Raw genomic sequence first — 27,940 nt, forward strand, 5'->3', positions numbered from 1 at the left:
GGTGCTTTGATCTATCTACTCAGTATCTATTAGACCTCCTCATGGCAGCCCTCAAGGAACCACAAGCCCTTCAGGAACCACAGTTCCTCCAATCTCAGAGCACATGGTTTTCCAAAAGGCTTAGCTATGGGTTCCAGGAAATGTGCCTCTGATTCAGACTTATCCAATCAACACATCATGCTTCCATAGTGAGGGGGGCATTGATATAATTAGTCCCAAAGAGGTGAATTCTGAAATTTTGATGGAGCCAATGAGAACTCTTTCCCACTGGGTTTGGAGCTCTGCAATGTAAGTGTGGAGACCCTGCCACCACCACGCAGGAGCTGCCTGAGAAGGAGCCCCCGATCAAACTGTACCTGAAGTTTTTTCAGTTCCATTAACCAATAGACTCTTTTGTGTCTAACGCAGTTTGAAATGGATCATCCGTCACCTGCAGTTGAAGTTCTGACACCAGAGTTAAAGAAACAAGACCTAGACACCTTCTAGATGCTGTATTCAGTCACTGCATTTCCCCAGAAAAAGTACACATTTGAAGAAGCAATTGGAGTAAATCAGAAGGGTGACAATGGGGACAAAAAGGCACTTTGAGAAAATACAGTAAAAGGTGAATTGGAATGGGACAAGGATAATGAAGGAAGGCTTTGTAAAGAAGGTGAGTTTGGATATAGAAATAATAATCTCAACAGCAGCTGCTATTGACTGAACCTTAAATGTGTGCTGGGCACTGGGTTTAGCAATATCCATGGGTGGTGGAGAGATGTTTTGAAATACTAGCCAAATTGAGGTGCCCTTCCTTCTTCCGGACAGCCCTTTTCTCCCTCCAACTTGGCATTTTCTTGTTTAATGCCTCAGGGAAGAAATGTCACCTGCAAAGAAGAAAAAGCATCCTCTGGCTTTTGAGCTTTAAAAGCGAGGATTCTGGAGGAAAGGGAATGCCTTTGGCTTAAACAAAGATTTGGAGATTTTGGTGGGGTAGGTTTTTTTTAGAAAACATATTCCACTAAAAGCAACAAAAATGCTGAATAAAATATAAATAGCATCTTCTTTTTAAAAAAATTTGAGAGGAAGGGAGAGAGATGTAGAGCTAGAAACATCGATGAGAGAGAAACATCGACCAGCTACAGGGGATGTACCTGCAACCAAGGTACATGCCCTTGACCGGAATCAAACCTGGGACCTTTCAGTCCACGTGCCGAAGCTCTATTCACTGAGCCAAACCAGTTTTGGCAAGAGCATCTTCTCAGAAGCACTGAAAAGACAAGATAGTAATGACTTATTGGGCCCAACTGAAAGGAAAATGGGCACACAGTGAAGGTACTGCCAATTCTAACAATAATCATGTAGGGTCATGGGGGCCAGGACCCATACAAGTTAGGATTACAACAGAAAATCCAACCTATAAAAAGCTGGGCTCTCAGAGGACCACACCCTCGGAGGAAGTGCACTTCAGAAGCAAGCTATTCTTAGATTGGTTCACAGTCAAGGTTTTCTCCATTTGCGTGGTTCGGAGAGTGCCAAAGAGTAACTTGGCTTGAGGTGGTCCTTATGTTTGCCCAGATGAAGCAAGCATAAATGTTCTCTGGGCAAAGTTACCTCTTCCAAAGCCACAAACTATTCCGACAATATCCAGCACATAGTTGAAAATAACTAGATATACAAGGAAACTAGGAGTCAGAGCAAGAGCCAGGGAAAAGACAGCAGGACCAAATACCCACTCTCACTCCCCAACTCCTGGCCAGTATAAGTACTCCGGAACTTAGACACAACCCGGGGAGCTGAGGAGATCCTGAATTCATTGAGGTTAGATTTCTCAGTCGGCAGGCTGTACCAGTCAGGACGATTTCAGGAAACTCTCTTTAAATTAGTTTAAACAAGATGGAGATTTATTGGTTCACTTACAGGGCTGGTTGGGCTTCTGGTTGATTTAAGCTGGTGGCTCTGATAGGTTTTTCTTTGAGTCTCTTAGTTCGGATCTCTTCCAAGTACTGAGGTGGGAGCAACAGTTCTGGGGCCCTTATGGATGTCCACAATACCCAGAGAGCCCCCTTTCCTGTACTTCCTTCTGAGATGAGGAAGCATCTTCCAAAACCCCTCGGCAAGTCTCTCTTTGTATCTCATTCGCCCAAAGTGGGCCACATGCTGATTCCAGAATGATCACCCAGAGAAAACATTTGACTTAGACTCCTCCGCTCATCCTTGGCTAAGGTCAGTTCTCTCAATGGCATGACTGCTACAAAAGAAGGAGAAATGGGGTGGACACTGAAGAACACCTTTAACGATAACTGTCCCCTTTAGTTGCCCAATATTCAAATGTAACCTCCATGCTACGTCACACACGACTCCAGAGATCCCCGTGCCTAGTAACATGCACTCGGGCCCTTCTAAAGAAGTACCACCCCGGCTTTATCCAAGCCTGCGTCCAGGGGCAAACCCAGGACCCCTGGGGGATGTGTGGTCCCTCCATCGTCAGTTCCCAGTATGTACACCTGGACTGAAAAGAAACGGGGGAGGAATGAAGCTATTATTTCTTATTATGCAAGCTTGGGAAACTCTGTGTTTCAGTGTCCTCATGTATTCGACGATAATCATAACGTCTTCTATGCAGCTTGTGATACTGATTTAAAGTAAAAGAAATGACAAAAAATAAACCAATGCGAACTGTGTCTATTCATCTCTCATCTGCTGATCACAATACATGGGCCACGTGTTCAGAGGATATGCCCGAAATCCTGGAGCTCAAAATTATACTCCTTCGATTAGCAAAAAGACCTGTTATGTTCCCTTGGAACTAAGCCCTTCCTCCCCGACTCCCTCTGGGAGTTGGAGTAGGCTCCACTCACAGGCAGAGCCAGCATGCCGGGCTGTGGTCCATGGCCTTTCGCCCCTCTGCTCCTGCATTCTTCTCTCTGGTGGCTAAGACTGCCCCACTGCTTGTGCACTTCCTCCCTCCTCTGGCCATCCACCTCTGTGGCTTCTGTCTCCCTCTGCGGCCATCAGAAACACTCTATCTACATCTTTACATCCGCTATTTCAAAGCTCCTTCCCGCAGTGGAGCTGCTAGCCCCCAGGAGTACCCTACTTTCCCTTGTACCAAGCCTTCTCCTTCCCAGTCGCAGGGTGTGGAGAGAGTGCTGGATTAAGAGCAGACTCACTCTCCACCTGGACGCACAGCTCTCCCCAACATCCTGGCCCTGTTCCCAAGCACAGCCTTTTTCTGCCAGATTTCTTTCACTAACAGGAACTTTGCCTCCAGGGCCCATTAGAGCTCTCTCTGAGTCCTAGGTTTGTAGCCAGGGCCCCAGGTGGACCAACTTGGCCCCGCCATGAAGGTCTAGGACCCGGATGTAGGTTTGAGCCCCGGCTGTAGGTCTGGGTGCTCAGGCATTGTGTGGTCACCAGGGGGCGCTATGGGCCCAGGTGGGAGGTTTGGGGCGAGGGCAGGACCTCGGGATGATGAAATGGTGGTCAGACTAGCCTGGTTAATTAGACTCCAAATAAGGACTAGGCACTGGCTTCCAGTATAGTTCCTGAAATGGCCTTCTGGTCCTCGCTATATGGTCTGTGACAAGGAGGTAGGTCTGGGACCCCAATAGAGGTCTGGATCCTGGGAGGGACTTTGGGGCCGAGGATGGACTTCTGGGCCCCTGAGGCGGTTGGTACCTCACCCGGACCTCTGGGTTACGGAAATGGTGGTCTGGGTACAAATTGAGAAGTACACCCCTGATACAAGTCTGGATTCTGTGTTTGAGGCCCGGGTCCCAGTATAATCTCGGCCGCGCCATGGTAGTCCAGGTCCCGGATGTAGGTATGAGCCCCAGTGGAGGTCTGGGTCCTCTGAGGGTAGTTCAGGCCCAGAGGGAAGTCTGAGCCTCGGGGACGGTCTGGTACCTCCCCTGAGCATCTTGGTTAAGGAATAGTTGTTTGGGTTATGAATAAAGATCTCGTCCCCTGATACAACTCTGTGTTCCAGGTTTGTGGCCTGGGCCCCAGGTGGGCCTAGTAGGCGCAGGCATAAGTGTCTGGGACCCGGATGTAGGTCTGGATGCTAGGGCATGGTGTGGTCACCAGGGGGCGCTATGGGCCCAGGTAGGAGGTTTGGGGCGAGGGCAGGACCTCGGGGTGATGAAATGGTGGTCAGTCTAGCCTGGTTAATTGGACTCCAATTAAGGACTAGGCACTGGCTTCCAGTATGGGTCCCAGGAATGGCCTTCTGGTCCTCGCCCTAATGGTCTGCGACCAGGAGGTAGGTCTGGGCCCCCGAAGGGTCTTTGGGGCCAAGGAGGGACCTCTGGGCACCTGAGGCCGTCTGGCATCTCACCTGGACCTCTGGGTTATGGAAAGGGTGGTCTGGGTTACAAATTGAGAAGCACACCCCTGATACAAGTCTGGATTCTGTGTTTGAGGCTGAGCCCACGGATAATCTCCTTGGCCCCGCCATGATCGTCTGGGCCCTGAAGTAGGAATGAGCCTCAGGTGGAGGTCTGGATCCTCTGAGGGCAGTTGGGGCCCAGAGGAAAGTCTTAGCCCCAGGGGCTGTCTGGTCCCTCACCTGAACATCTTGGTTAAGGAATAGTGGTTCGGGTTATGCACAGAGATCTAGTCCCCTGATACAACTCTGTGTTCCAGGTTTGCAGCCTGGGCCCCAGGTGGGCCTACTAGGCCCCGCCATGAAGGTCTGGGACCCGGATGTAGGTCTGGGTGCTCAGGCATGGTGTGGTCACCAGGGGGCGCTATGGGCCCAGGTGGGAGGTTTGGGGCAAGGGCAGGACCTGGGGATGATGAAATGGTGGACAGACTAGTCTGATTATTTGGACTCCAATTAAGAAAGTGGCACTGGCTTCTAGTATGGGTCCCAGGAATGGCTTTCTGGTCCTCGCCATAATGGCCTGCGACCAGGAGGAAGGTCTGAGCCCCTGATGCAGCCCCCGATGTCCCTCCTTTGGGGCCAGGGAGGGACATCTGGGCCCCTGGGGGCGGTCTGGTATCTCACCTGGACCTCTGGGTTAAGGAAATGGTGGTCTGGGTTACAAATTGAGAAGCACACCACTGATACAGGTCTGGATTCTGTGTTTGAGGCCTGGGCCCCGGGATAATCTTCATGGCCCCGCCGTGATAGTCTGGGTCCCGGTGTAGGTGTGAGCCTCAGGTGGAGGGCTGGGTCCTCTGAGGGCAGTTCCGGCCGGAGGGAAGTCTGAGCCTCGGGGCCGGTCTGGTACCTCCCCTGAGCATCTTGGTTAAGGAATACTTGTTCGAGTTATGCATAGAGATCTAGTCCCCAGATACAACTCTGTGTTCCAGGTTTGTGGCCTGGGCTCCAGGTGGGCCTACTTGGCCTGGCCATGAAGGTCTGGGACCCGGATGTAGGTCTGGGTGCTGAGACATGGTGTGGTCACTAGAGGGTGCTATGGGCCCAGGTGGGAGAATAGGGGCTAGGGCAGGTCCTCAGGATAATGAAATGGTGGTCAGCCTAGCCTGGTTATTTGGACTCCAATTAAGGAACAGGCACTGTCTCATAGTATGGGTTGCAGGAATGGCCTTCTGGTCCTCGCCATAATAGTCTGTGACCAGGAGTTAGGTCTGGGCCTCCGACTGAGGTCTTGGTCTTGAAAGGTTCTGTGGGGCCAGGGAGGGACATCTGAGCCCCTGGGGCAGCGTGGTACCTCACCTGGGCAATTGGGTTATGGAAATGGTGGTCTGGGTTACAAATTGAGAAATACACCCCTGATACAAGACTGGATTCTGTATTTCAGGCCTGGGTCCCGGGATAATCTTCTCGGTCCCGCCAAGATAGTCTGGGTCCCGGATGTAGGAGTGAGCCCCAGGAGCAGATCTGGGTCCTGTGTTGGCAGTTAGGGCCCGGAGGAAAGTCTGACCCTCCGGGGCATTCTGGTACCTCCCCTGAGCATCTTGGTTAAGGGATAGTCGTTTGTTTGTGTTTAATGTAATTGTTGATGTGATTGGATTAAACCTGCCATCTTTTCTTTGTTTCTTCATTCTTTCTCCCTCTATTCTTGCCTCCTTTGGGATCTTTTATGGTTTCGTTTTATTTCCGCTTTCCGTAGTACTGTCGCCGGTGAACGTGTAACAGATTCCTTTGCGGTGACAGGATTTTGTTGTGGATGAAGGGGGCGGAAGACAGGCTCTGGAAGCAGGGCCAGAGGCTCCTGCTTTCCCTGCAGTCAGCTTCTTGGTTCTGGTAAAGGACTAAGAACCATTCAAAGGATCCAACCCAAACTCCTAATGTTCCCGGGCCCGGACTGGGCCCCCCTCCCAGTCAGTTCTCCGGGGTTTCCTGCCTGAGCCAATCCGATTTCCCCTTGTTCCCGCGCTAGGGCCGCCCCCTGCGTGTCCACAGGTTTCATGACATCATCCAGTCCCTGCTGCCTCGCCCTGGGAGGAAGTCCTCTGTCCCCTCAGCTCCCGGGAGACTTCCTGTCCCAGAGGGAGGACTGGCCCCTCGCCGGCCCTGGAGTGACTGGATGCGTGTCCACCAGTGAACGGAACAGAAAGCCGCCTCTGTTGCTGCTGCTGCCTCCCGCCGAGTTCCCTTCGCTTTTGTCCTTTATTAATGACTGTTTCTCCTGTCAGTAACTGGCTCCCACACTGACAGTGCGTCCAGAACCTACATCAGGATTACTGAGGTTTAGGGGAAGAAACAAAACCTCTGTGCAAGAGGCAGGGACACCTCAGGCCCTGCCATGTCCCCGGAAACACCCTGCGGGGTCAGAGTTCAAAGAGAGTCAGTTTACGTGTAAAATCCATTCCTCCCAGAGTCCTCACCGAGGAGGTCCCCGCGCTTCCTGAAAGCCGTGCATGGTGCGTGCGCGGTGCCAGGGGTCTGAGGGCAGCCGGGCAAATTGTCGGCGGCGGGAGTGGCCCCAGGGTCTGACCCTGACCGGTGGGGTCAGACCAAACCTGGGTTCAGCAACCTGGGTGCTTGGGTTCTGGCTGGGAAAGAATTCAGAGCGAGGCCCGCCCTGTAGGAGAGCATTTATCGGGTAAATCAGAAGGAGAAAAGGAACCGGTGAAGGAAAGGGCTTAGGAGACAGGTGGTGGAGGTAAAGGAAGGTCCTTGGAGCTTGGGAGTGAGGAAGCCAATGGCAGCATGGCTGGGGGAGGGGAGGGGAGGGGAGGGAAAGGTGGGGAGAGGAGGGGAGGGGAAAGGTGGGGAGGGGAGGGGAGGGGAAGGTGGGGAGGGAAAGGTGGGGAGGGGAGGGGAGGGAAAGGTGGGAAGAGGAGGGGAGGGGAGGGGAAAGGTGGGGAGGGGAGGGGAAAGGTGGGGAGGGGAGGGGAGGGAAAGGTGGGGAGAGGAGGGGAGGGGAGGGGAAAGGTGGGGAGGGGAGGGGAGGGGAAAGGTGGGGAGGGGAGGGGAGGGGAAAGGTGGGGAGGGGAGGGGAGGGGAGGGGAGGGGAAGGTGGGGAGGGAAAGGTGGGGAGGGGAGGGGAGGGAAAGGTGGGGAGAGGAGGGGAGGGGAGGGGAAAGGTGGGGAGGGGAGGGGAGGGGAAAGGTGGGGAGGGGAGGGGAGGGGAAAGGTGGGGAGGGGAGGGGAGGGGAGGGGAGGGGAAGGTGGGGAGGGAAAGGTGGGGAGGGGAGGGGAGGGAAAGGTGGGGAGAGGAGGGGAGGGGAGGGGAAAGGTGGGGAGGGGAGGGGAGGGGAAAGGTGGGGAGGGGAGGGGAGGGGAAAGGTGGGGAGGGGAGGGGAGGGGAGGGGAGGGGAAGGTGGGGAGGGAAAGGTGGGGAGGGGAGGGGAGGGAAAGGTGGGGAGAGGAGGGGAGGGGAGGGGAAAGGTGGGGAGGGGAGGGGAGGGGAAAGGTGGGGAGGGGAGGGGAGGGAAAGGTGGGGAGAGGAGGGGAGAGGAGGGGAAAGGTGGGGAGGGGAGGGGAGGGAAAGGTGGGGAGGGGAGGGGAGGGGAGGGGAGGGGAGGGAAAGGTGGGGAGGGGAGGGAAAGGTGGGGAAGGGAGAGGAGGGGAGGGGAAAGGTGGGGAGGGGAGGGGAGGGGAAAGGTGGGGAGAGGAGGGGAGGGAAAGGTGGGGAGGGGAGGGGAGGGAAAGGTGGGGAGAGGAGGGGAGGGAAAGGAGGGGAGAGGAGGGGAGGGGAAAGGTGGGGAGGGAAGGGGAGGGGAGGGAACAGAGGGGAGGGGAGAGGAGGGGGAGCCGTGGCGGTGCTCCCAGGAGGAAGAGCGCACTGGGTCCTGGTCCTAAGGGTTTAAGGGTGGAGGTGTTAGGGGACGCCCCAGAGGAAGATCTCAGTTGAGCCTTGGCCAGCAAACTGCTTCTCCCGAGCCACGGCTCTTTGGCCCCTTGAGTGTGGCTCTTCCACAAAATACCACGGCCTGGGCGAGTCTATGTTGAAGAAGTGGCGTTAGAAGAAGTTTAAGTTTTAAAAAATTTGGCTCTCCAAAGAAACGTCAATCGTTGTCCTGTTGGTATTTGGCTCTGTGGACTGATGAGTTTGCCGACCACTGCTACAGTCAGCACTGTCCAGGTGAGTCCTCTCAGGGTGCGGTCTCCACTGACTGGCCGGCCCAGGGGGGGCATTACCCAGGGCAGCCGGGCCTGAGGGCAGCCGGGCCTGAGGCAGCTGGGCTGGTGCTTTCCTGGGCCTGGAGCTGCCACACACTGAGGCCCAGATGCTGTCTCCGGGGAAAGTCAGGGGGTCCAGACCTCAGGCCCAGGGACCTGCAGGGGGAAGAAAGGTCACGGGGGCGAGGCGCCAGCCTGCCGCTCACTGTCCATGGCGAGGCCCGCGGGGCTGTCCACCCCGGGGACCGGTACTGGCCCATGTCCTTGCTCTGCGCACGGCTGTAATGCCGGCCACACGGCCTTCCCGTGAAGCCAGGGCAGGAGTCCCGCTCCGGGTTTGAGGGAGAAGGAGACGATGGTAGGGGATGCTTACGGCCACCATGGGGCTCTCCGAGATGCTCCAGCGGGAGAGCAGAGTGAGAAAAGAGGACATGACCTCTTAGTCTAGAAAATGTTTACTGTGGACATTGAGTCACATTAAAGGGTTCCAGGGCCTAAGGTTGTTTTAAGTACATTATAATATTGTACTGTACATTATTAAGTACATTATAATATCCAAGGCTGCAAGTTCTATGCTAATTATCCGTGATAGATCCCCCCTTCCTCCAGTTGATGGACAGAAGTAAACCCCACCTGCGGCCAGACATTCCTGAGCTCTGAACCACCCATCAGCACCTGCCAAATACCCTAAGCCCCCGATTCCTAAGGCCCTCGGTCCCTAATCAATCAGCGTGTGCTGAGTGCCCTAAGCCCGCCCCTATCCTTAAAGGTGCATGTACGCCGGCCCTCGCTCTCTCCACCCCTCTCCGTGGGAGCAGCCGGCAGGGGTACCTTTCCCTCCAGTAAAGCCTGTGTGTGTCCTGCCATCCCGGTCTCTGGCCTCCTTCTCTATTTAATCTATCATGATGGTATTGATGGTTCTATACTAAGTTTCCAGTTTCATTGAGCTGTAATGGACATGTATTAGTTCTAGGTGTACAGTGTAATGGTTTGATATATCTATATTTCAACATGGTCATCAAAATAAGTTAATATCCACCCCCTCACGTCATTCCCAAAGTTTCTTATGAGAATTGTTAAGACCTCCTCTTAGAGCTTCCAAATGTAACATCCAGTATCGCTCACGTGGGCCTCCGTGCTGAGCCTACGTCAGAACTGACCGGTCTGATCGCCTGTGACCACCGCACCCATCCTGTCCTCTCCCCGGCCCTGTGCCCTCCGCGGCAGCCAGATCCCGCCCTTTTCCTCCTCTTTCACGCGCGGGAATCGTGGGGGCTGTGGTATTGGTGGGGCTCTTCCGGCCTCTTTATGCTGAAATGTGTGTTTCTGAGCTCAGACCCACATTGCTGCTTCAGCCACCACCTTGCCAACCGGCGACCGGCGACCGCGAGTTACAAGGGAAACACAGGACCTGCTCCTACTGGTCCCCGGCCCCGGAGGCGGGGTCTCGCCTTCCCGCCGAGCTTCCGCCGCGGAGCGGCCGCAGGGACCGGGGACCGGGGACCAGGGGCCGGGATCCGGGGCCGGGATCCGGGGCCGGAGGGGCCGGGCGGGCGGGATGCGCCCCGGGGGCCGGTGCTGGCTGCTGGCCTGGGCGCTGCTGGCCGTGGGCGCGGGGCGCACGAAGGAGGCGCTGGGGGCGCCGCTGGAAGGTAACGGGCCCTTCCCGGGCGGGGGGGGGAGGGGGGGGAGGGGGTAAAGAGGGCGGGCGCTCCCCTCTGCCCCGGACCCCTCTGTCCCCCGCACTGCCCGCCCGCCCGCCCGGCTCCGTGACCCCGTGACCCCGTGGCCGCCCCCGCTCCGCCCGGGGCTGGGAGGGGCCGGCCTCGGCCCGGGCTGCGGCGGAGAGTCCTCTGTGCGGGGCCCCAAGTCCGACCTCACCCCGTCCTTTTCCCGGGACATCCCACATCCCCCGAAGAGGCCCGGGTCCCTGCCCGGCTCCCAGCGCAGCCGCCTCTGGCTGCAGGGGGGCAGCCAAGGGTGGGCCCCCGCCTCCCCATAAGCCGGGTCCCTGTCTGAGGATGGGGCCGCGATCAGAGGTGCAGTGCCGAGGGGAGGTCCTGGGGACTTAGACCAGTTCACGCTGAGCGGGCGTTTGCTTGGTCTTCACCGGAGGCAGCGCTTTAACGGCATTATTTTATTTAATGCCCGCAGTGGTCCTACCTGGGGTGGTAGGTAACGCTTATAGGCCCATTTTACAGATGGGAAAACGAAGGCTTGGTAAGAAATGTGACCAGTATACTAGTGACCTGATGTTTCCGAGCATGGCAGCGGCCGGGATATTATCCATGAAAAGCCCTGGACCCACACCCGAGCCGGGTTCCAGCTCAGCGTTACTCTCGCACCCGCTTGTAGCAGGTCCAGGCTCGTGAACTTCATGGACTATGTTTTCTCATCAGTAGGAGGGTGTTCTGTGGCCGGACGGTCCCCACGCTGCCCTCGCCTTTTTATGTCTCGGTGACACCAGTGTTTTTCAGATTCTGTGCTCCCCGATTGGGTGCTAGCAGCTCACTTCCCTGTTGTGCTAGCCGAGGCGTGCCGAGTGTGGGAGCTGCCGGCCGAGCGTCTTCCGTCGGCCTGGGTCTTGCAGGAAGTCTAGCCCATCGCTCGAAAGAAGGGCAGTTTGTGTGCCTGACAGCCACGCTCGCCGCTCGGACAGGCCGGGCTGTGTCCCGGGGAGGCTGCTGCGGCCTGGATCGCGGTGTCCAGGGCTGCGGCTGCTCTGGAAGCTCTGGTTCTAACGAGGAACCCTGACACCAAGCAGCTGGCACTTCCTTTCCTAACAGATCGGGGAGGCTTCCTGTTCTAACCGTCCATCTCCAGCACATACATACACACACACACACACATACGCACGCACACACATGCACACGCACACGGCCCATCCGGGGACGGAGGAGATGTCGGCGGAGGCCAGCCTCTGTCACCCTCTCTGAAGTCAAGTCCGGGGCAGGTCTGGGCGACAGGAAGGGCCGCTCGGGGTTTGCACGCGGGGGTGAGGTTCCGGGAAGCCACGCAGTGTCTCCTGGGAAGAGGTCAGGCCTCGACTGCATCCCCAGGCGTGGGCGTGAGCAGCATTCCGGTCTATCTGTGGGAGAAGAAAAACCAGTGCTTGAAATGAAAGTCATGCTTGAATACTCATTACCATGTGCTAATTTCGGTTTCAGTTTCTATTACGCATGTTCTTGGAGACTTGAAATACCAACATTTATATTCAAGTTTTTAAACAAAACAAAACAAAGGAGCCCCTTTCTGGAGTTTGACAGAACATGTTTATCTCATGAAGTGATTAGGCCGTAACACGGCCTTACACACGGAGGAGAAACGGTAATGCGTGCTCACAAACGGCAGAGGAGGGAGGTGAAGTTAGCAGCTGAAGCAGGGCAGGCGCAGCTGTGCCTGGTCACAGACTGATGCCGTGTTGATAATTGGGTGGCGTTCCGACGGGAGCGGAGGGATCTCGCTGGGTAAAGTGATCCTGACTCGGACCCTTTGGTGATGTGAATAAGTGTGCGGCGGCTGTCGGGGCGTCCACTCGGGGTGGCTGAAAGGACAGGAGAGCCTGCCGGGGGCCGGGGAGCCCAGGAGGGCGGCGCTCACTCACAGCTCAGACGCTGTCTTGCCGGGCAGCCGAGAGAGGAGGGCATCCCGGGCCGGTGCCCAGGCCCTCCGAGTGCTTGGGAGGTGAGCCAGGGCTGGGGAGGTGAGCCAGAGCCGGGGTGGCCCGTGCTCCCAGGCGTTTCCCGGGTCTGACTCGGGTCAGAGGGCGCGAGCCCCTCGTTAGGGCGCCTCCCGGGTGCAGACCCCAGTGGCGGCCGGCTCTCCCTGGCAGCTGCCCCTCCGGGCGCAGGATTCCTGCTGCGTGTCCAGGCCCCTGGCACTCCTCTTTGCGCTCTGGATGCCCCGGGAGGGGGTTTGCTGACCTCACTGCGGGCCAGCGGGTCCCGTCCTAGTGGCCGGACCAGGGAGGGCCAAGGCCCCTGCAATGGGAGACACCTGCCCACAGGCGGCGGCTCACAGCCTGGGCTGGGGCTGGAACCCGCGCTGGAGCTCCGCAAGCTGCGAGGCCGGCTGCACTTCCCGTTCCCACCCGTAGGTGGCGACAGGCGGTAGAAGCAGCAATGCCATTTCCAAGGGCTCCCTGGTTCTCCAGCGGCCTGGCCTCTCCGGGGGACAGGGACGTGGCCCTCGCCTCTCTCTGTCCGTTCTCCGTGCTCGCAGCCTGTCCTCAGGGCCGTCGGAGTCCCGGGCTGGAACTCCGGTCTGTCTCCTGCCGGGTTGCCTGTCATTACCAGAGAGAAGAATTTTGGTCATAGATTATAAAAGCAGCCACCAATGCCCCTGTGGATAAAAAAGAAGAAGAAAAGATAAGATTCTGGGGACTGAATACTGAGGAGATGTGTTTTCTTTTGCACCCCCAGTTCGGAGGTGCAGAGCTCTGCAGGAGATGGACGTCATTCAGACCTCCACGTCGCACTGTTACTGCTACCGTCAGCACCCCCAGGTCCAGTGGGAGTACCTGTGGTCCGCCGTGAGGGTGAGCCGCACTTTTAAACCTTACCTTACGACCGGGAATTGGTTTGTTTTCCTCTGGCTTAAAGAAGATCACGGCTTTATGTTTATTTTTAAAAGTGAAGATATGTATTTTGCTTGTTTTTAAAATGCGTCTTTATTGCTGAAAGCATTGCCGACGGCCCCTGCCCTGCCCTGCCGTGGCCGTGGCCGTGTCTGACGTGTGCTCTGACGCCCGCGTGGCTGGACGGGCCAGGGCGGCCCCGTGCAGGGACAGGACCGGCGGGGCCGGCCCTCACAGGCGGGCGTGAGAACAGGAGGGGACCTGGAGGGAACGGCTGCTCATGACGCCTTGGCATTGAGCTGGACACGCAGGTCCATCAGGGCGAGGGGCATGGGGGTCCAGGGCTTGCTGGTGCAGCACCAGCGGCATGCTGGGAGGACGGGGGGTCAGCCAGGCGGCGGGGGCAGCCGCCGGTGTCAGAGGCTTGTGTGGGGGCTGACAGGGCCCAGTGTGTGGCCGTGGGAGCGATTTGTGGAGGGTGGGGGAGGGGGACAAGGCCGCCAGAGGCGCTCGGAGAACAAGGGCCAGCCTACAGGAAGGGGCTCCGGGAGGGCACTGTGTGTGGTGGCACCAGTAGGTGGCACTGGAGGGAGCACAGCCATGGGCGCGGGGCCGAGTCCACCAGGAGGGGAGACAGGAGCGGGCGATGCCTCTGATGCTTGGGGCTCAGAGCTGGTGGCCATGCCCCCTTCGGGCTCAGCCCAGCCCCGGGCAGAGGAGAAGCGGGCAGATGAGGCTGCCAGGTAACAACGCGGGGCTGTGGCTGTGTGGTGTGTGAGCCGCGGGGGCCCTGAGCCCGGGCTCTGCCCCCGGAGGTGGGGGAGACAGACCCGGGGCTGCGGCTGAGCTGACCCAGGGCGCACTTCTCAGAGGACACAGCGAGGAGGAAGAGGCGCTGGAGGCCGGAGGGGTAGACGGGCAGCTGGTGGAGGCCGGAGGGGTGGACGGGCGGCCGGCGGAGGGCGGAGGGGGGCCGGGCAGCCAGAGGGCGGCGGGAGAGCAGGTCCGGAGGGGAGTGGGTTTGGTACAGTCCGTGGGAAGCCGTTGGGGGTTGACGTAGGTCAGTCGGGGGCCCCGGTGGATGTTCTTGTGCAAATGGTGGGATAGACAGTGGGGACGCGGTGGGGCGGCTCTGGGAGCTGGAAGCCAGCCCGCCGGCCTCGCAGGCTCCAGTGGAGAGAGACCAGGGAGCGATGGCCAGCTGGTGTGAACCCGTCAGGAGAGGGTGACCTCTGCCGTCGTCCCCGGGGACAGTCGGAGTCAGAAGGTCAGCCTCTTCTGACGGGTTCGTACCAGCTGGCCGCCTACTCCTCTGTCCCGCCTTTGCTACGTGGCCCTGGGTTAGCCCCGATCACCAGCTGGAAGAAGGGGTGAATCAGAACAAACGCCCACTCCCGGTGTGGGTGCGTGTCCCCGCTCGGCCCATCCCCGTGCCGGCCCTCTGCGGGGGCTCGGGCGCCGGCTGGTGTCCACGGGGCCGCCGTTTCCAGGTGGAGATCGCCGGGGCGGAGCCGCTGAGCCTGGCGTACATCACGGACCCCCCCTGCTGCCGGGACCCGGAGACCCTGCTGGCCGCCGTCTGGTGCGCGCTGCACGCGCCCGGGATCCCGCCCGAGGCCCCGGAGACGGCCGTGCACATCCGCCCGCACCAGGGCACCGTGTGCTTCTCCGTGCGGCCGGCCGGCCCGCACTCCGTGCGCGTGGGGCGCCGCGGTGAGTGCGCCCGCAGGCCGCCCGGGACACGGGAGGGACACGGGGAGGGGTCCCCCACCCGCCCGCCCTCCCTCCTTCCTTCCCTCCCGCCCTCCCTCCGCGCTGACCGCGCTCCGTCCCCGCTCCAGCCCTGGACCTCGGGCTCGTCCTCCGGTTCGCGGCCGGCCTCGCCCTCCTGCGCTCGGCGGGGCGCCTGAGCCGGTAAGCACCGGGGCGGCACCGGGGGCGGCACCGGGGGCTGCCGAGGGGCCCGCGTGTGGGGGTCGTGCTGCCCGGGCTCGGCCAACGGCAGCCTGAGGCTCCGCCCGGAAGGCCGCAGAGCCGGAGCAGTGGTTAGCGGAGCGATGGTGGGGACACGGCCACGTGCGGCCACAGGGTTCATGGCACCGGCTCCTCTTCACCCTGTGCCCGGGAGCTCTGTGCCCGACCCCGGGGAGAGGAGGAGAGGGGAGGGGAGGGGAAGGGAGGGGAGGGGAGGGGAGGGGAGGGGAAAGAAGAGGGGAGGGGAGGGGAGGGGAAGGGAGGGGAGGAGGTCTGGGGCGCCGCACGCCTCCCCAGGGCTGGCGGGCACCGGGTTTGCGGGTGCCTACGCCCGGTTCTCTGTGCCGAGGCCGCCTCCTGGTGGCAGGTCCGAGGCCGGAGGGGACAGACCCGCCCCTGGCACCTCTCCCCGGCCTTCTGCTGTCACGGCCTCGCTGGTGAGGGGGAGTCTCTGGTCGCTGCACTGCTCAGTGCTGTCCCTCACGGCTCAGTCTGAGCCTCCCGGGGCCTCACCCGCGGGGACCTGGCCGCAGGTGCGGTGCGAGGCAGCCGCCGGCCGCGGGGCGGGCGCAGCTGCGGGAGGGGGTTTGGCGGAGCCCGGCCAGCGCGGAGGCTGAGGCCTGGCACTGCCCGCCGCCCGCCGGGGCGCCGGGATGCCTGCCTGTCCGATGGGGAGCAGAGGTCGCGCACACGTGTGTTCTGAGTTGGTGGCAAGCACCTCGCCGTGCATTGGGGGCAGAGCTTACATGTTGTGAGAGCACGGATGTCATGGGAGCCGCCGCTTGACTTCTCCCGTCGTCGCCGCGTTAGACGTGTTTCCCGTGCGAACAGCGTGTCGTTGACCACGCCATGTGCTTGTCGTGACAGAAGCCCTGCCTTCTATTACTCCGCGGGGACCGCGCTGGGCGTCCTGATGACTCCGGTCTTCCTGCTGCTGCTGGCGAGGAGGGCCATCCCCCAGGTCGGTGTGCCGTGTGCCGTGAGCTGTGTGCCGTGTGCCCTGTGCCAAGTGTTGTGAGCTGTGTGCCGTGAGCTGTGTGCCATGAGCTGTGTGCCGTGTGCTGTGAGCCATGTGCCATGAGCCGTGAGCTGTGTGCCGTGTGCCATGTGCATGAGCCGTGAGCCGTGTGCTATGAGCCGCGTGCCGTGTGCCATGAGCCGCGTGCCACGTGTCATGTGCCGTGAGCCAGCGTGGGGGGCGGGGTTGGTGGCACAGAGCGGGGTCAGATGGACCCACATTGATGATTGTGGCTCCCAGTACAAGCAGCGTCTCTGCGGGGCACAGACTGGCCGTACGACGCACCTAGAGCTGTTTAGTTACTGCCGTCCGCTTACAGCACGTCCTGCCTGCACCTCTTCGGAGACCTTCGCTCTCCGGGCGATGGTGTCCCCGTGGGTGACAGGGCGCTCGATGCCGAGTCTCTCTGGTCCCGGCAGGCCGCCGCGCGGTGATGGCGGCGGTGCCGTGAGCCCCCGGAGCGGAGCGGGGAGACCGGACATTCGCTCCCGAGGAGGAGGTGGCCTTCCTCTGCTCAGGGCGCGGTGGCGGCACCGGAGAGGGTGTTCCCGGCCCTGCCCGCGCGGCTCCGGGCCTCCCCCAGACCGGGCCGAGCTGGCGGCAGGGGTTTGGGAGAGGGCGTGGCACAGAGGCTGGCTCTGTCCGGGAGCGGGTGACCGGCCTGTGCGTTTGTTCTCCCCACACGCAGGGCAGCACCTTCGGGGCGCTCCTGGTTGGTGGCTGGTTTGCCTCCGTGTATGTGGTGTGCCTGGGGATGGAGCACCTGCCGTGGCTGTGGAGTGAGCACAGGATGTATGTCGTAGGTAGGTAACGTTTTTCAGATGCATTCTAGCCCTGACCGGTGTGGCTCCGTGGATAGAGCGTCAGCCTGTGGACTGAAGGGTCCCAGGTTCAATTCCGGCCAAGGGCATGTACCTTGGTTGCGGGCATATCCCCAGTAGGGTGTGTGCAGGAGGCAGCTGGTCGATGTTTCTTTTTTTTTCTTTTTTTAAAATATATTTTATTGATTTTTTTTTACAGAGAGGAAGGGAGAGAGATAGAGAGTTAGAAACATCGATGAGAGAGAGTCATTGATCAGCTGCCTCTTGCACACCCCATACTGGGGATATGCCCGCAACCAAGGTACATGCCCTTGACCGGAATCGAACCCGGGACCTTTCAGTCCCCAAGCCAACGCTCTATCCATTGAGCCAAACCGGTTTTGGCTGATGGATGTTTCTAACTCTCTGTCCCTCTCCCTTCCTCTCTGCAAAACAAAACAAAAACAAAAAAACACACAATAAAATACATATTAAATATATATATATTTTAAATATATTTTATTTAAAAAAGAAAAGATACATTCTGTTATTGGGGAGGCTGGAAAGCACCACGGGAGGCCTTCTCTTGGCAAATGTGTCCGGCCCTGGGTTTCCATTTGGAACTAAGCAGCGCTGCACAAAACCGCATTTTATTTATCCCATGGTGGGTGACTTCAGTTCATTACTCGATCTCATTTCATACCCTTCCCGTATGACATCCTTCTCAGTGTCTATCCCAGGGGTCGGCAAACTGCGGCTTGAGAGCCACATGCGGCTCTTTGGCCCCTTGACTGTGGCTCTTCCACAAAACACCACGTGCGGACGCGTACGTATGGTGCGATGGAAACTTTGCGCCCGTGCTCAGAAGTCGGTTTTCGGCTCTCCAAAGAAATTCCCATCGTTGTCCTGTTGATGCTTGGCTCTGTGGACTAATGAGTTTGCCGACCACTGGTCTGTCCTAATGTACAAAAGAGCAGAAACGATTTTCCCCTTTTGACTACAGACGCTCTGACCGCATGTAACTTGTAGTGAAGAGGTTTCTCTGAGATGTGGCTCTTTGGGTGTGGATGCACCCAGCACGGAAGGAGAGCCGTCCTCAGTGTACGTCCTCAGTGTATGGAAACCCGACTGTCCGGAGCCGGGGAGGCCTCGGGGGCCAAACGCCAGCGGCTCCTCACGGGGTAACCGGGAGGCGGGACGGGAGGGCTGGTTCCCTCTGGCGCCTGCCAGCCTCCTCACTCACGTTATGCCCCCCATCAAAAGCAATACGTGTTCTGTTTCGTGTTAGATTTATGTTTTTAGTTCCTGTTTCTCCTTAGGCTAGGGTGCTTTTTAAAGTAAACCCCCCACTTCATGGTATGGTCCCCCAAACCCTTCACTGAGCACCTCTAAAAACCAAGAGCATCTTCCTCTATAACCCAGTAGGTGTCAAGTCTAAAAAATAACTGGCAATCACAAAGTCACCGATTCCCCAGGCCACGTGTCCGCGCCCCGCACAGCCTCGGTGCTGCTGCATCCGCCGAGATGCCGTCCGGAGTCGTATTCGGTGTTTGTTCTGCCCCTGAGGCTCTCCGTCCCCGAGCTGAGTGCCGGCACGGTGGTTCCTGAGCGGCCACCGCGTCCGTTTGGGATTCCTCCGGCTACCCCTGTGTACAGTCAGCCGGCGGCTCTCCCGCCTGCGTGTCCTGCACAGGGACATCGGGGCTCGCTCAGACGCAGACCGCACCCCCGGTGGCCGCACAGGCCCGGTGTGCGCTCACCGCCCAGACGAAGAGCATCTTGTCAGCTGAGGCCGCCTGGTTGTGAGGGCGCAGCCTGATGGCCCCCACTTCCCCGCCCCGATGTAAGGTGACACGTTCCTTTCCTGAACGGAGTGTGGAAATAAAAAGCCGGGTTTGCAGCTGTGACCTCTGCTGAGGCTTCCCCCCACCACGGCCGCCACCAGGACGTTTGTCCTAGGTCTACAGCGGTCGGCAAACTCCTTCGTCCCCAGAGCCAAACCCCAACAGGACAACGGTGGACACTTCTTTTGGGAGCCACATTTTTTAAACTTAAACTTCTTCTAATGCCACTTCAACACAGACTCGCCCAGGCCGTGGTGTTTTGTGGAAGAGCCACACTCACGGGACCAAAGAGCCGCATGTGGCTCGAGAGCCGCAGTTTGCCGGCCACGGGGCTAGGACTCTGGGCTGACAACTAGACACGTGTTCTAATCACTGACAACTCTGCGCCCTCGCTTCACCGAGAGTGATAACTTAATTTCACGTGAGGGAGTAACAGCCGTAGATGCCTTTTCCCGCGTTCCTTCATCGGGGAAAGAAAAGGAAAGTGGAGGCTTCCTGTATGTTCTTAGCTCTGAGCCAAGGCTGTGTCGTTTTTCCCTTTTTACGTTTTTATTGGTGTCAGGGAGGAAGGGAGAGGGAGAGAGAGAAACATCAATGATGAGAGAGTCATTGAGCAGCTGCCTCCTGCACGCCCCACATGGGATGGAGCCCGCATCCCGGGCCTGTGCCCTGACCGGGAATCGAACCCTGACCACCTGGTTTGCAGGTCGACGCTCCACCCCGGAGCCGCTGGCCAGACCTCTGCGGTTTTACCGTGGATTTTCACGTTCAGGGTGAGACAGCCGCCTCCTTCTGCTCCCACAGGCTACGTGCTGGCCGTCGGGGCCCTCAGCTTTGCCGCCTGTTACAGACGCGGGCGCCTGGCCATGGAGAGGGGCCGGCACCTCCTGGCCTGGGCGCTGCGGCTGCTGGCCCTGGCGCTGACCCTCTGCGGCGCCCCCGTGCCCCAGGCCGTCTGGGCCGCCGCAGGCCTCGAGCTCCTGGCCCGCGCCCTGCGCTGCCTGGCGGGGGCGCTCAGGTATGTGCGTGGCTTCCCTCTCCTCGGGAACCGGGCTCGGGAGCTCTGGTTCTGTGACGGTTGGGGTGTTCGGACATGGCGTGTTTGGTCTCATAACGGACCGCGTTTCACTGGAGCGCTCCTCCTGCGGGGAGGGAGGGAGGGCGGGGAGGAGCAAGCCTGAGGCTGCACCTCGCTGCTGTCCGAGGCTCCGCCCACGGGGGCGGCAGACCCCACTCCCCCGATTAGTGGCGAAGGCCCGGGCTCGGGTTCCTGTGTCTGCTCTCATGTGCGCGTCCTTGCATTCGAGCCAGGCCTGCTGGGGCATCCGTGTGCCTGTGAGAGGAGCGCTAGGGCCAGAGAGGCGTCCTCGGGGGCGGGAGTGGGTGGCACGTGGGCTTTCTCTTCTCGGGGGTCAGGCGAGGCTGCGGCTCTGGAAGCTCAGCGGCAGCCTGACTGCTGAGGCGGCGCTGGGGGCCGCCCCGTCTGTCACCGCGTGGGCTGAGCGCCTGCCTGCATGTCCTGCACGGATGAGGCATCTCTGCCCTGCGCCGTGTTCATGGAGACCGAGGCGCACGCTGTCACACATGCTGTGACGCTGTCACGCACGCTGTGATGCACGCAGTCACACGCTGTCACACGCTGTCACACGCTGTCACGCACGCTGTCACACGCGCTGTCACACACTGTCACGCTGTCACACACGTGGTGCGAGTGCAGGCCTGCGCTCGGCATGGAGAGCTCGAGCACCCGGAGGGGCTGGCCCTGGGGCTGGTGCTCCTGGCTCTCCGAGGACCGCTGGAGCTCCTGTCTGTAACGCAGACCCGGTCTGTCACTGCGCCCGCTGAGCACTAGAGGGGCGGGCGCTGGCCGCGCTGGCCCTGCCTGGGCCGTCGGTCTCCTCAGCCCGGGCCCCGGGAGGGTGCGCGGCTGCAGGTTTGTCCGTGAGCGGTCGGGGTCGGGCTCCCCGGGAAGGAGGGGCCCGGTCCCCACGGTGGGCGGGCCTCGGGCGCCCGTGCCCGTCTCCTCCTCGGAGGCCGGGGGGGCGGTGCTCAGAGAGGAGACGGAGGCCTGCCAGCGTCCCCCGCCTGGCACCTCAGCCTCCAGGATCTTCACAGACCCCCAGGGAGTGCACTCGGACCCGCTGTGCTGCCATGCTCGCTCCCGGGGGCTCTCGGGTCCATTACAGTGTACGGCCCGGAACGCTTCATTTTACTTATTAATATATTTCATTTATTTTTTAATATATTTTTATTGCTTTTTTTACAGAGAGGAGGGGAGCGAGATAGTTAGAAACATCCACGAGAGAGAAACATCCATCAGCTGCCTCCTGCACACTCCCCACTGGGGATGTGCCCGCAACCGGAATCGAACCCGGGACCCTTCAGTCCGCAGGCCAACGCTCTATCCACGGAGCCACGCCGGTTTTGGCCGGCCCGGAACGTGTTAAAGCTCACTTACGAGTGATGACACTGAGACCATCCATCGTCGTTAGCATTGGGGCGGGGGCCTCCCTGTAGCACTCCCTGTGGGAAGCACTGCTGGTCACGCGTGTGAGCACGGGAGCCTGAGCCGTTAGTGACCGGCCGCCGCCCGGGCACGCCCTCTGGGGGGTCACCGCCGGGCGGAGGCCGGCCGAGCCCCTGCCTCCGGGCTGGAGGGTGAGCGGGCGGGGCTGCACAGACGCCTCCTGGCTGCCTCTCAGGGCCGGAGAGCAGCCGCCAGCCCCGAGGCCGGCCGAGCCCCCGCCGCCGGGCTGGAGGGTGAGCGGGCGGGGCTGCACAGACGCCTCCTGGCTGCCTCTCAGGGCCGGAGAGCAGCCGCCAGCCCCGAGGCCGCTGGGCTGTCCGCCGTGCCGCTCGGTCCCGGGAAGAGAGATGCACTGACATCTCTGGGCACTGCCCTCAGAGGCCACCGGAGGGTGTGCGGTCCCGTTAGGACGGTCCGGGCGTGTGTGTGTGTGTGTGTGTGTGTGTGTGTGAGTGTGAGTGTGCGTGTGTGTGCGTGTGTGAGTGCGTGCATGTGTGAGTGTGTGCGTGTGTGTGTATGTGTGTGAGTGTGTGAGAGTGTATGTGAGTGTGTGCATGTGTGAGTGTGTGCGTGTGTGTGAGTGTGTATGTGTGAGTGTGTGTGTGTGTGTATGTGTGAGTCTGTGTGTGTGTGCGTGTGTGTGTGCGCGTGTGTGTGAGTGTGTATGTGTGTGTGTGTGTGAGTGTGTGTGTGTGTATGTGTGTGTGTATGTGTGAGTGTGTGTGTGAGTGTGTGTATGTGTGAGTGTGTGTGTGCGTGTGTGTATGTGTGTGAGTGTGTGCGTGTGTGTGTGTATGTGTGTGAGTGTGTGAGTGAGTGTGTGCATGTGTGAGTGTGTGCGTGTGTGTGAGTGTGTGTGTATGTGTGAGTCTGTGTGTGTGTGTGCGCGTGTGTGTGAGAGTGTGTATGTGTGTGTGTGTGTGAGTGTGTGTGTATGTGTGTGTGTATGTGTGAGTGTGTGTGTGAGTGTGTGTGTATGTGTGAGTGTGTGTGTGTGCGTGTGTGTGTGCGCGTGCGTGTGTGAGTGTGTGTGTGAGTGTGTGTGTGCGTGTGTATGTGTGTGTGTGCGTGTGTGAGTGTGTGTGTGCGTGTGTGTGTATGTGTGAGTGTGTGTGTGTGAGTGTGTGTGTATGTGTGAGTGTGTGTGTGCGCGCGTGTGTGTGCGCGTGCGTGTGTGAGTGTGTGTGTGTGTGAGTGTGTGTGTGCGTGTGTGTGTATGTGTGAGTGTGTGCGTGTGTGAGTGTGTGTGTGTGTGCGTGTGTGTATGTGTGAGTGTGTGTGTGCGTGTGTGTATGTGTGTGAGTGTGTGTGTGCGTGTGTGTATGTGTGTGAGTGTGTGTGTGTGTGCGTGTGCCCGCAGGCCTGCGCTGCGTGTTCTCCGTGCCACATTCCTGACAGCGGCACGGAAGCACATGCTTGGCACGTGCAGCGGGACACAGGAGTGGGGGGCCAGGGGCCGCCGCCGGAGTCGGGTGAAGGGCCGCGGGCCGGCCGGCCGCTGACTGCGCTGTCCTAGGAGGGTGCGGCGGTGGCTGCCGCCCTGGGGGCCGGCGTTCCGGTACCTGAGCGAGGAGGAGTTCCGGGAGCAGGCCGCCGCCCAGACCGCCCGTGCGCTGGAGGAGCTGCGCCAGGCCTGCCGCCGGCCCGGCTTCCCGTCCTGGCAGGCCGCGGCCCGGCTCCGGGCGCCCGGAAAGTAAGCCTGCGCCGCCGCCCGAGGGCCGGCCAGACCCTCCCCCGAGCGGCCGTGCCGTCTGTGCCCCCGAGGCGCCCTCTCCTGCCGGAGGTCAGGGCAGCAGCCCGGCTCCTCTGGCCCCTCCGGGAAGGCGCCCCCAGGGAGGGCGGGAGCAGGGCCAGAGCGGGAGGGGCATGCTGAGGCCCTGCTGCCGCTGCAGGAGTGGGCGCTGATGCTGGAGTCACCCCGAGGCTTCTCTGCCCCACCGTCCCCTCTGCTGCCCTCCTGCGGGCCTCACGCAGCCCCTGCCTCAGGGAAAGAGGGGCTCCATGCAGACACCCGCGCTCTCAGGGAAGGCGGGAGGGGGAGTGTTGACAGTTCACTAAGGAACGAATCCACACGCGGAGAGAAGGGAGCGGGAGAGAGAGCGGTGGTCTCGGCAGCGCTGGGCTGGGTCAGCCCCCTGCCCGCTCCGAGGCCGGGAGGACCCGGGAGCCGCCCCGCGGTCACCTCCCGTGTGAGGGCCGCTCTCATGGCCGCGTGCACCTCACCGAGGAGGACACGCAGCAAGGGAACCGCTCTCTTCCCAGTAACCCTCCCCCTGGTCCGGGCCTGGCCTTAAAGCACACACACCAATGCCGCACACACACACACACACACACACACACACCCAGCCTGGCCTTAAAGCGCACACACCAATGCCGCACACACACACACACACACACCCAGCCTGGCCTTAAAGCACATACACCGATGCCGCACACACACACCCGGCCTGGCCTTAAAGCACGCACACCAATGCGGCACACACACACACACCCGGCCTGGCCTTAAAGCGCACACACCAATGCCGCACACACACACCCGGCCTGGCCTTAAAGCACACACACCGATGCTGCACACACACACCCGGCCTGGCCTTAAAGCACGCACCAATGCCGCACACACACACCCGGCCTGGCCTTAAAGCACACACACCGATGCTGCACACACACACCCGGCCTGGCCTTAAAGCACGCACACCCTGATGCCGCACACACACACCCGGCCTGGCCTTAAAGCACGCACCAATGCCGCACACACACACCCGGCCTGGCCTTAAAGCACGCACACCAATGCTGCACACACACACCGGCCTGGCCTTAAAGCGCACACACCAATGCCGCACACACACACCCGGCCTGGCCTTAAAGCGCACACCGATGCCGCACAGGTTTGCAGAGTTCGTCCTCGGGGGGAGCCACTTGTCGCCGGAGGAAATGCGTCTGCATGAAGAGCAGTACAGCCTGGGGGACTCTTCCCTGGAGGAGCAGCCGCCGGAGTGCCCTGGCCCTGCCCCTGCCCCTGCCCCTGGCCCTGGCCCTGCCCCTGGCCCTGGCCCGGACCCTGCCCCTGCCTCTGCTCCAGCCCCGGACCCTGCCCCTGCCCCTGCCCCTTCCTCTGCCCCGGCCCCGCCCCCTGCCTCTGCCCTGGCCCTGGCCCTGCCCCCACTCCCTGCGCCTGCCCCGGCTCCACCCCCTCCCCCAGGCCTTGCCCTTGTGCCCGGCCCTGCCTGTCACTCAGGACCAGGACGTGGTCAGTAGCCCAGGGGACGTTGCCATGGAGAAGACCCAGGTGCAGGGAGAGGGCCGCACCGAAGGAGAGCACCGTCACTCGGGCCAGCCTGCTGTGTGTCCCGCTGTGGCCGAGTCCTGGGCCTGCCATCGCCACTTCCCTCCAGGGAAGATCTCCACTCGGGACGAGGGGGCTGTGCTGGCCGTCGGGGGCCTGTCAGCACCGGCACCGCGTCCTCTCAACCCAGAGCCCCTGCTGGTCCGGAGGCTGCACCGGTGCCAGCACAGGCGCCGGGGGACTGGCCGGCGTGCTCCTGGCACACAGAGGCCGGCCCGGCGTGCTCCTGGCGCACAGAGGCCGGCCCGGCGTGCTCCTGGTGCACGGAGACCCGCCCGGCTTCGGTGCGTCCCTGAGCTGCTCAGGAGGGGACCTCAGGCCGGCTCCGCCGACGCCGAGGGCAGCAGGCCTGCCAGGGCCTTGGACGCGCCGGTGCCCACGTGGCCCGGGAGGAATCGTGTGCAGCCGTTTCCGTTCGTTTGACCACAGCCCCGTTTCCCAGGAGACGCGTGTCCTCGGCTCACGTGTGGAGAAGGCGCTGCCGATGGAGGCTGAGGTCTGGACACAGCCTGGCGGGCCCTCGCTGAGCGGCAGCGGGCGGCGTGTCCGTCCTGGCGTTGCCCCTGCGGCCGAGGAGGCCACAGGGGAGCGCGAGGCATCGCCCCGAGCCGGGGCCTCACTGGGCCGGGGACTTCCTTATATTTAACCAGAGGCCCAGCGCACACCAAACCGTGCGCGATTAGGGTCCCCAGGCCACCTCCTGCCACTTGCCAGTCCCCACCACCACCCCTTGCTTCTCCGCGGTCCCTCGTCACAGATGGCCCCGGTTCCCCGAGCCTGTGCGCCGGGGGAGGGACCAAGAGGTGGCCGTTCCGCCCGCTGCCCGTCCCGCGTGCCGCTCCGCTCACTGTGGTTCCCTGCTCGCCGTGCTGCGATCGATCGATCGATCGATCAGAGTCTGCAGGAGACAGGAGGCGGAGGGCCCGAGGGGTCAGCGGTTCAGCCCGCTCGCCAGTCAGGGCCACCTCATGCGGGGGAGGGGCGGGGGACCCCGCCTGGTGTTCGGCCATCCGGTCATTTAGGGCGTGACGGACCCTGGCTCTGTATATGTTAGGATACCGGCCCACTAGCTGTCTGGTAACTGTGACGAAGAGAAACATTTCCGACCGCACTATTTTAAAGCCCTGGTAAGACTTTTATAGGTAGAATCAGATTATAAAATGACTTCTATATTTTGTGTGTGTGTGTGTGTGTGTGTGTGTGTTGGAAATGGAGGCACCTAGCCTCCCGTGACATTTTGCATTGACTGTTTTTAAAACGGTAGCAGTTCCCTGCAGAACCGATCTGGAGCAGGTCTTGTTCTCGGCTCCTCCTGCGGAGGCGCCCGGGGGCGGAGGGAGAACTGGGCGTGCGGAGCGGACCCTGAGTCCCGGAGGCCCACGCAGGGGACGAGGAGAGGGTCCGGGCCTGACGAGGCAGAGCAGTGCGGGTGCGGCGTCGCTAAGCTGGCTCTGAGAGGCACGCGCGAGCTGTTTCACCGGGAGGCCTTTCACCGGAGAGGTCACGGGGGCGGGGCGGGGGGGGTGGGCGTGAGGAGAGCTAAGGGTGCTCTCCTGAGCCAGGTCTTGTAACGTTGGTCTGACTCAGTGGTCGGCAAACTGCGGCTCTCAAGCCACATGCGGCTCACAAGCCGCTGTTTGCCGCTCTGTTGACTAACGAGCTTGCCCATCTCTGACCGAGACTCTGGATTCCAGTAATTACAGGCCGTTGTCGTTCCTTGTGATTAAGCCCCTGTCCCAGGGGTCGGCAAACTCATTCGTCAACAGAGCCGCGTGTGGCTTGCGAGCCGCAGTTTGCCTACCCCGGGTCCAGCCTGTTGCCTCACAGGCAGCCTGGCTCCCGTCGGGACGCTGGGTGGATTTCAGATGCTCCCGCTCGCCGGGCAGTGCCTCACCGGTCTCCCGGGCGGCAGACGCCAGGCCACGCTGGGAGCTCTGCTCTTTCTGTAAAAGGCTCTAAATCCAGCCTGTGCCTTCACACAGCCTCTGACTTCGTTTGTGTTTAATAGGTTCTCACTGATCATTTAGTAGGGGTGTCGAACTCAATCAGAGAAGGGGCCAAAATCTAAAATCCAGCCTAAATCGCGGGCCGAATGGTTTACTGAACAGTCATAAACTGACAATGTCATAAACTGACAGCGGAGTGCAGTGATGACAGCGCGGTGCGGGCCACATTGCAAGGCCTGGCGGGCTGGATTTGGCCCGCGGGCCTTGTGTTTGACACATGTGGTTTAGAGGGAGAGGTAGGGAGAGGGACAGAGAGAGAGAAGCATCAGTGAGAAAGAATCATTGATCCGCTGCCTCCTGCGCGTCCCACGCTGGGGATCCAGCCCTGAACCCAGCCATGTCCAACCGGCAATCGAACCGTGACCTGTTGGCTCGGGGGTCTGCGCTCACCCGCCGAGCCACACCGGCTGGGCAGTAGCCTGCGACTTTAAAAGTCAGAGTGTCTCCCGGTCAGATGGCGGAATCTCAGAAGCGTTGTTACGGCTCGGTCTGATGTGGTGTGATTGTATTTGCTGGTGACGCAGGCACCAGAGGCGTCCGTGCGTGTCTCGCCACTCTCCTCTCCCACCACACGCGTGTGACTGGCGCGTGAGGAGTCCCCGGGAGGCCTTGCCTGTGCCGGACACGGCGGGGCTGACTCCGCTGGGGTGACGTCGCCATGGAGACAGTGGACGGGAGGGCAGCAGGGCCGTGTCCCCCAGGGGCTGGTTTCAGGGTTTCAGAGGACAGCATGGATCTGCCCGTGTCTGTGTGCGCGCCGAGAAGCTGAGCCATGGAAGCCTGTGACGTGTGGTGCCTTTCCCCGGTGTTGGTTGATTTGGGGTTTGTTAGGTGCTGCTCAGGGTTCTAATCCCACAGGCGCTCTGTGGCTGGCTCCCCTAAGACTCTCCCTCCCCTCTTCTCCCTCCTTCCCCAGCTCCCTCTCCCTCCCTCCTTCCTTCGCTTCAGGGCCCGCACCCACAGACGGGCACGCAGGGAGGCAGCCGTCCCTCGGGGGAGCCCGTGCCTCCGGCACCAGGGGGGCCTCGGGGGCCTCCCGCAGCCCCTTGCCGGCCGCCGCTGGGCCAGGGCCTCCCAGGCTCCCTGTGCTGAGCGGCGGGGAGGACACCAGGCGGTGCCGGTGAGCGTCCGCCGGCGGCCAGGCCGGGTCACCATGCCATCCACCGCCGCTTTGGGCAGGTGTTAAGACATGCCGACACGTCTCAGAGGCTGTGCATTGGTCACGTGGTCGCCGTACCGCCGAGGGGGGTAGAGGGAGCGCCCGCCCGGCATTTAGGGGGACGTCTGAGCGTCTGGCTTTGTAAAAAGTCTAGAAACGTCAGATCTGAGAC

General features: G+C 60.8%; 1 protein-coding gene across 3 annotated transcripts; it reads left to right on the forward strand.

Moving 5' to 3' along the window:
• Positions 1 to 10,000: 10,000 nt before the first annotated feature.
• NEMP2 (nuclear envelope integral membrane protein 2) lies at positions 10,001 to 26,633 on the forward strand. Of its 3 annotated transcripts, none has more exons than XM_084892400.1 (9): positions 10,001 to 10,173; positions 12,943 to 13,058; positions 14,588 to 14,810; positions 14,939 to 15,011; positions 15,939 to 16,032; positions 16,778 to 16,892; positions 19,538 to 19,751; positions 22,777 to 22,953; positions 24,146 to 26,633. In XM_084892400.1, exons 1-9 carry the CDS (start codon positions 10,080 to 10,082, stop codon positions 24,513 to 24,515), a joined length of 1,476 nt encoding a protein of 491 aa, XP_084748526.1. In that variant the 5' UTR covers positions 10,001 to 10,079; the 3' UTR covers positions 24,516 to 26,633. The 3 variants fall into 3 exon arrangements, with proteins under 3 accessions (XP_084748526.1, XP_084748527.1, XP_084748528.1); XM_084892401.1 differs by lacking the exon at positions 10,001 to 10,173 and adding an exon at positions 10,384 to 11,988; XM_084892402.1 differs by lacking the exon at positions 10,001 to 10,173 and adding an exon at positions 12,000 to 12,205.
• Positions 26,634 to 27,940: the final 1,307 nt, after the last annotated feature.

This window comes from Pipistrellus hanaki, assembly GCF_964339955.1.
Source record: "Pipistrellus hanaki genome assembly, chromosome: 8".
Classification (NCBI taxonomy): domain Eukaryota; kingdom Metazoa; phylum Chordata; class Mammalia; order Chiroptera; family Vespertilionidae; genus Pipistrellus; species Pipistrellus hanaki.

Excerpts from the sequence above, each read along its gene's own strand:
- NEMP2 (XM_084892400.1), top strand. The coding sequence starts at position 10,080 with ATGCGCCCCGGGGGCCGGTGCTGGCTGCTGGCCTGGGCGCTGCTGGCC. Across the intron at positions 14,811-14,938 it reads CGTGCGCGTGGGGCGCCGCG|CCCTGGACCTCGGGCTCGTC; the intron begins GTGAGTGCGCCC and ends TCCCCGCTCCAG. Across the intron at positions 19,752-22,776 it reads TGCCTGGCGGGGGCGCTCAG|GAGGGTGCGGCGGTGGCTGC; the intron begins GTATGTGCGTGG and ends GCGCTGTCCTAG.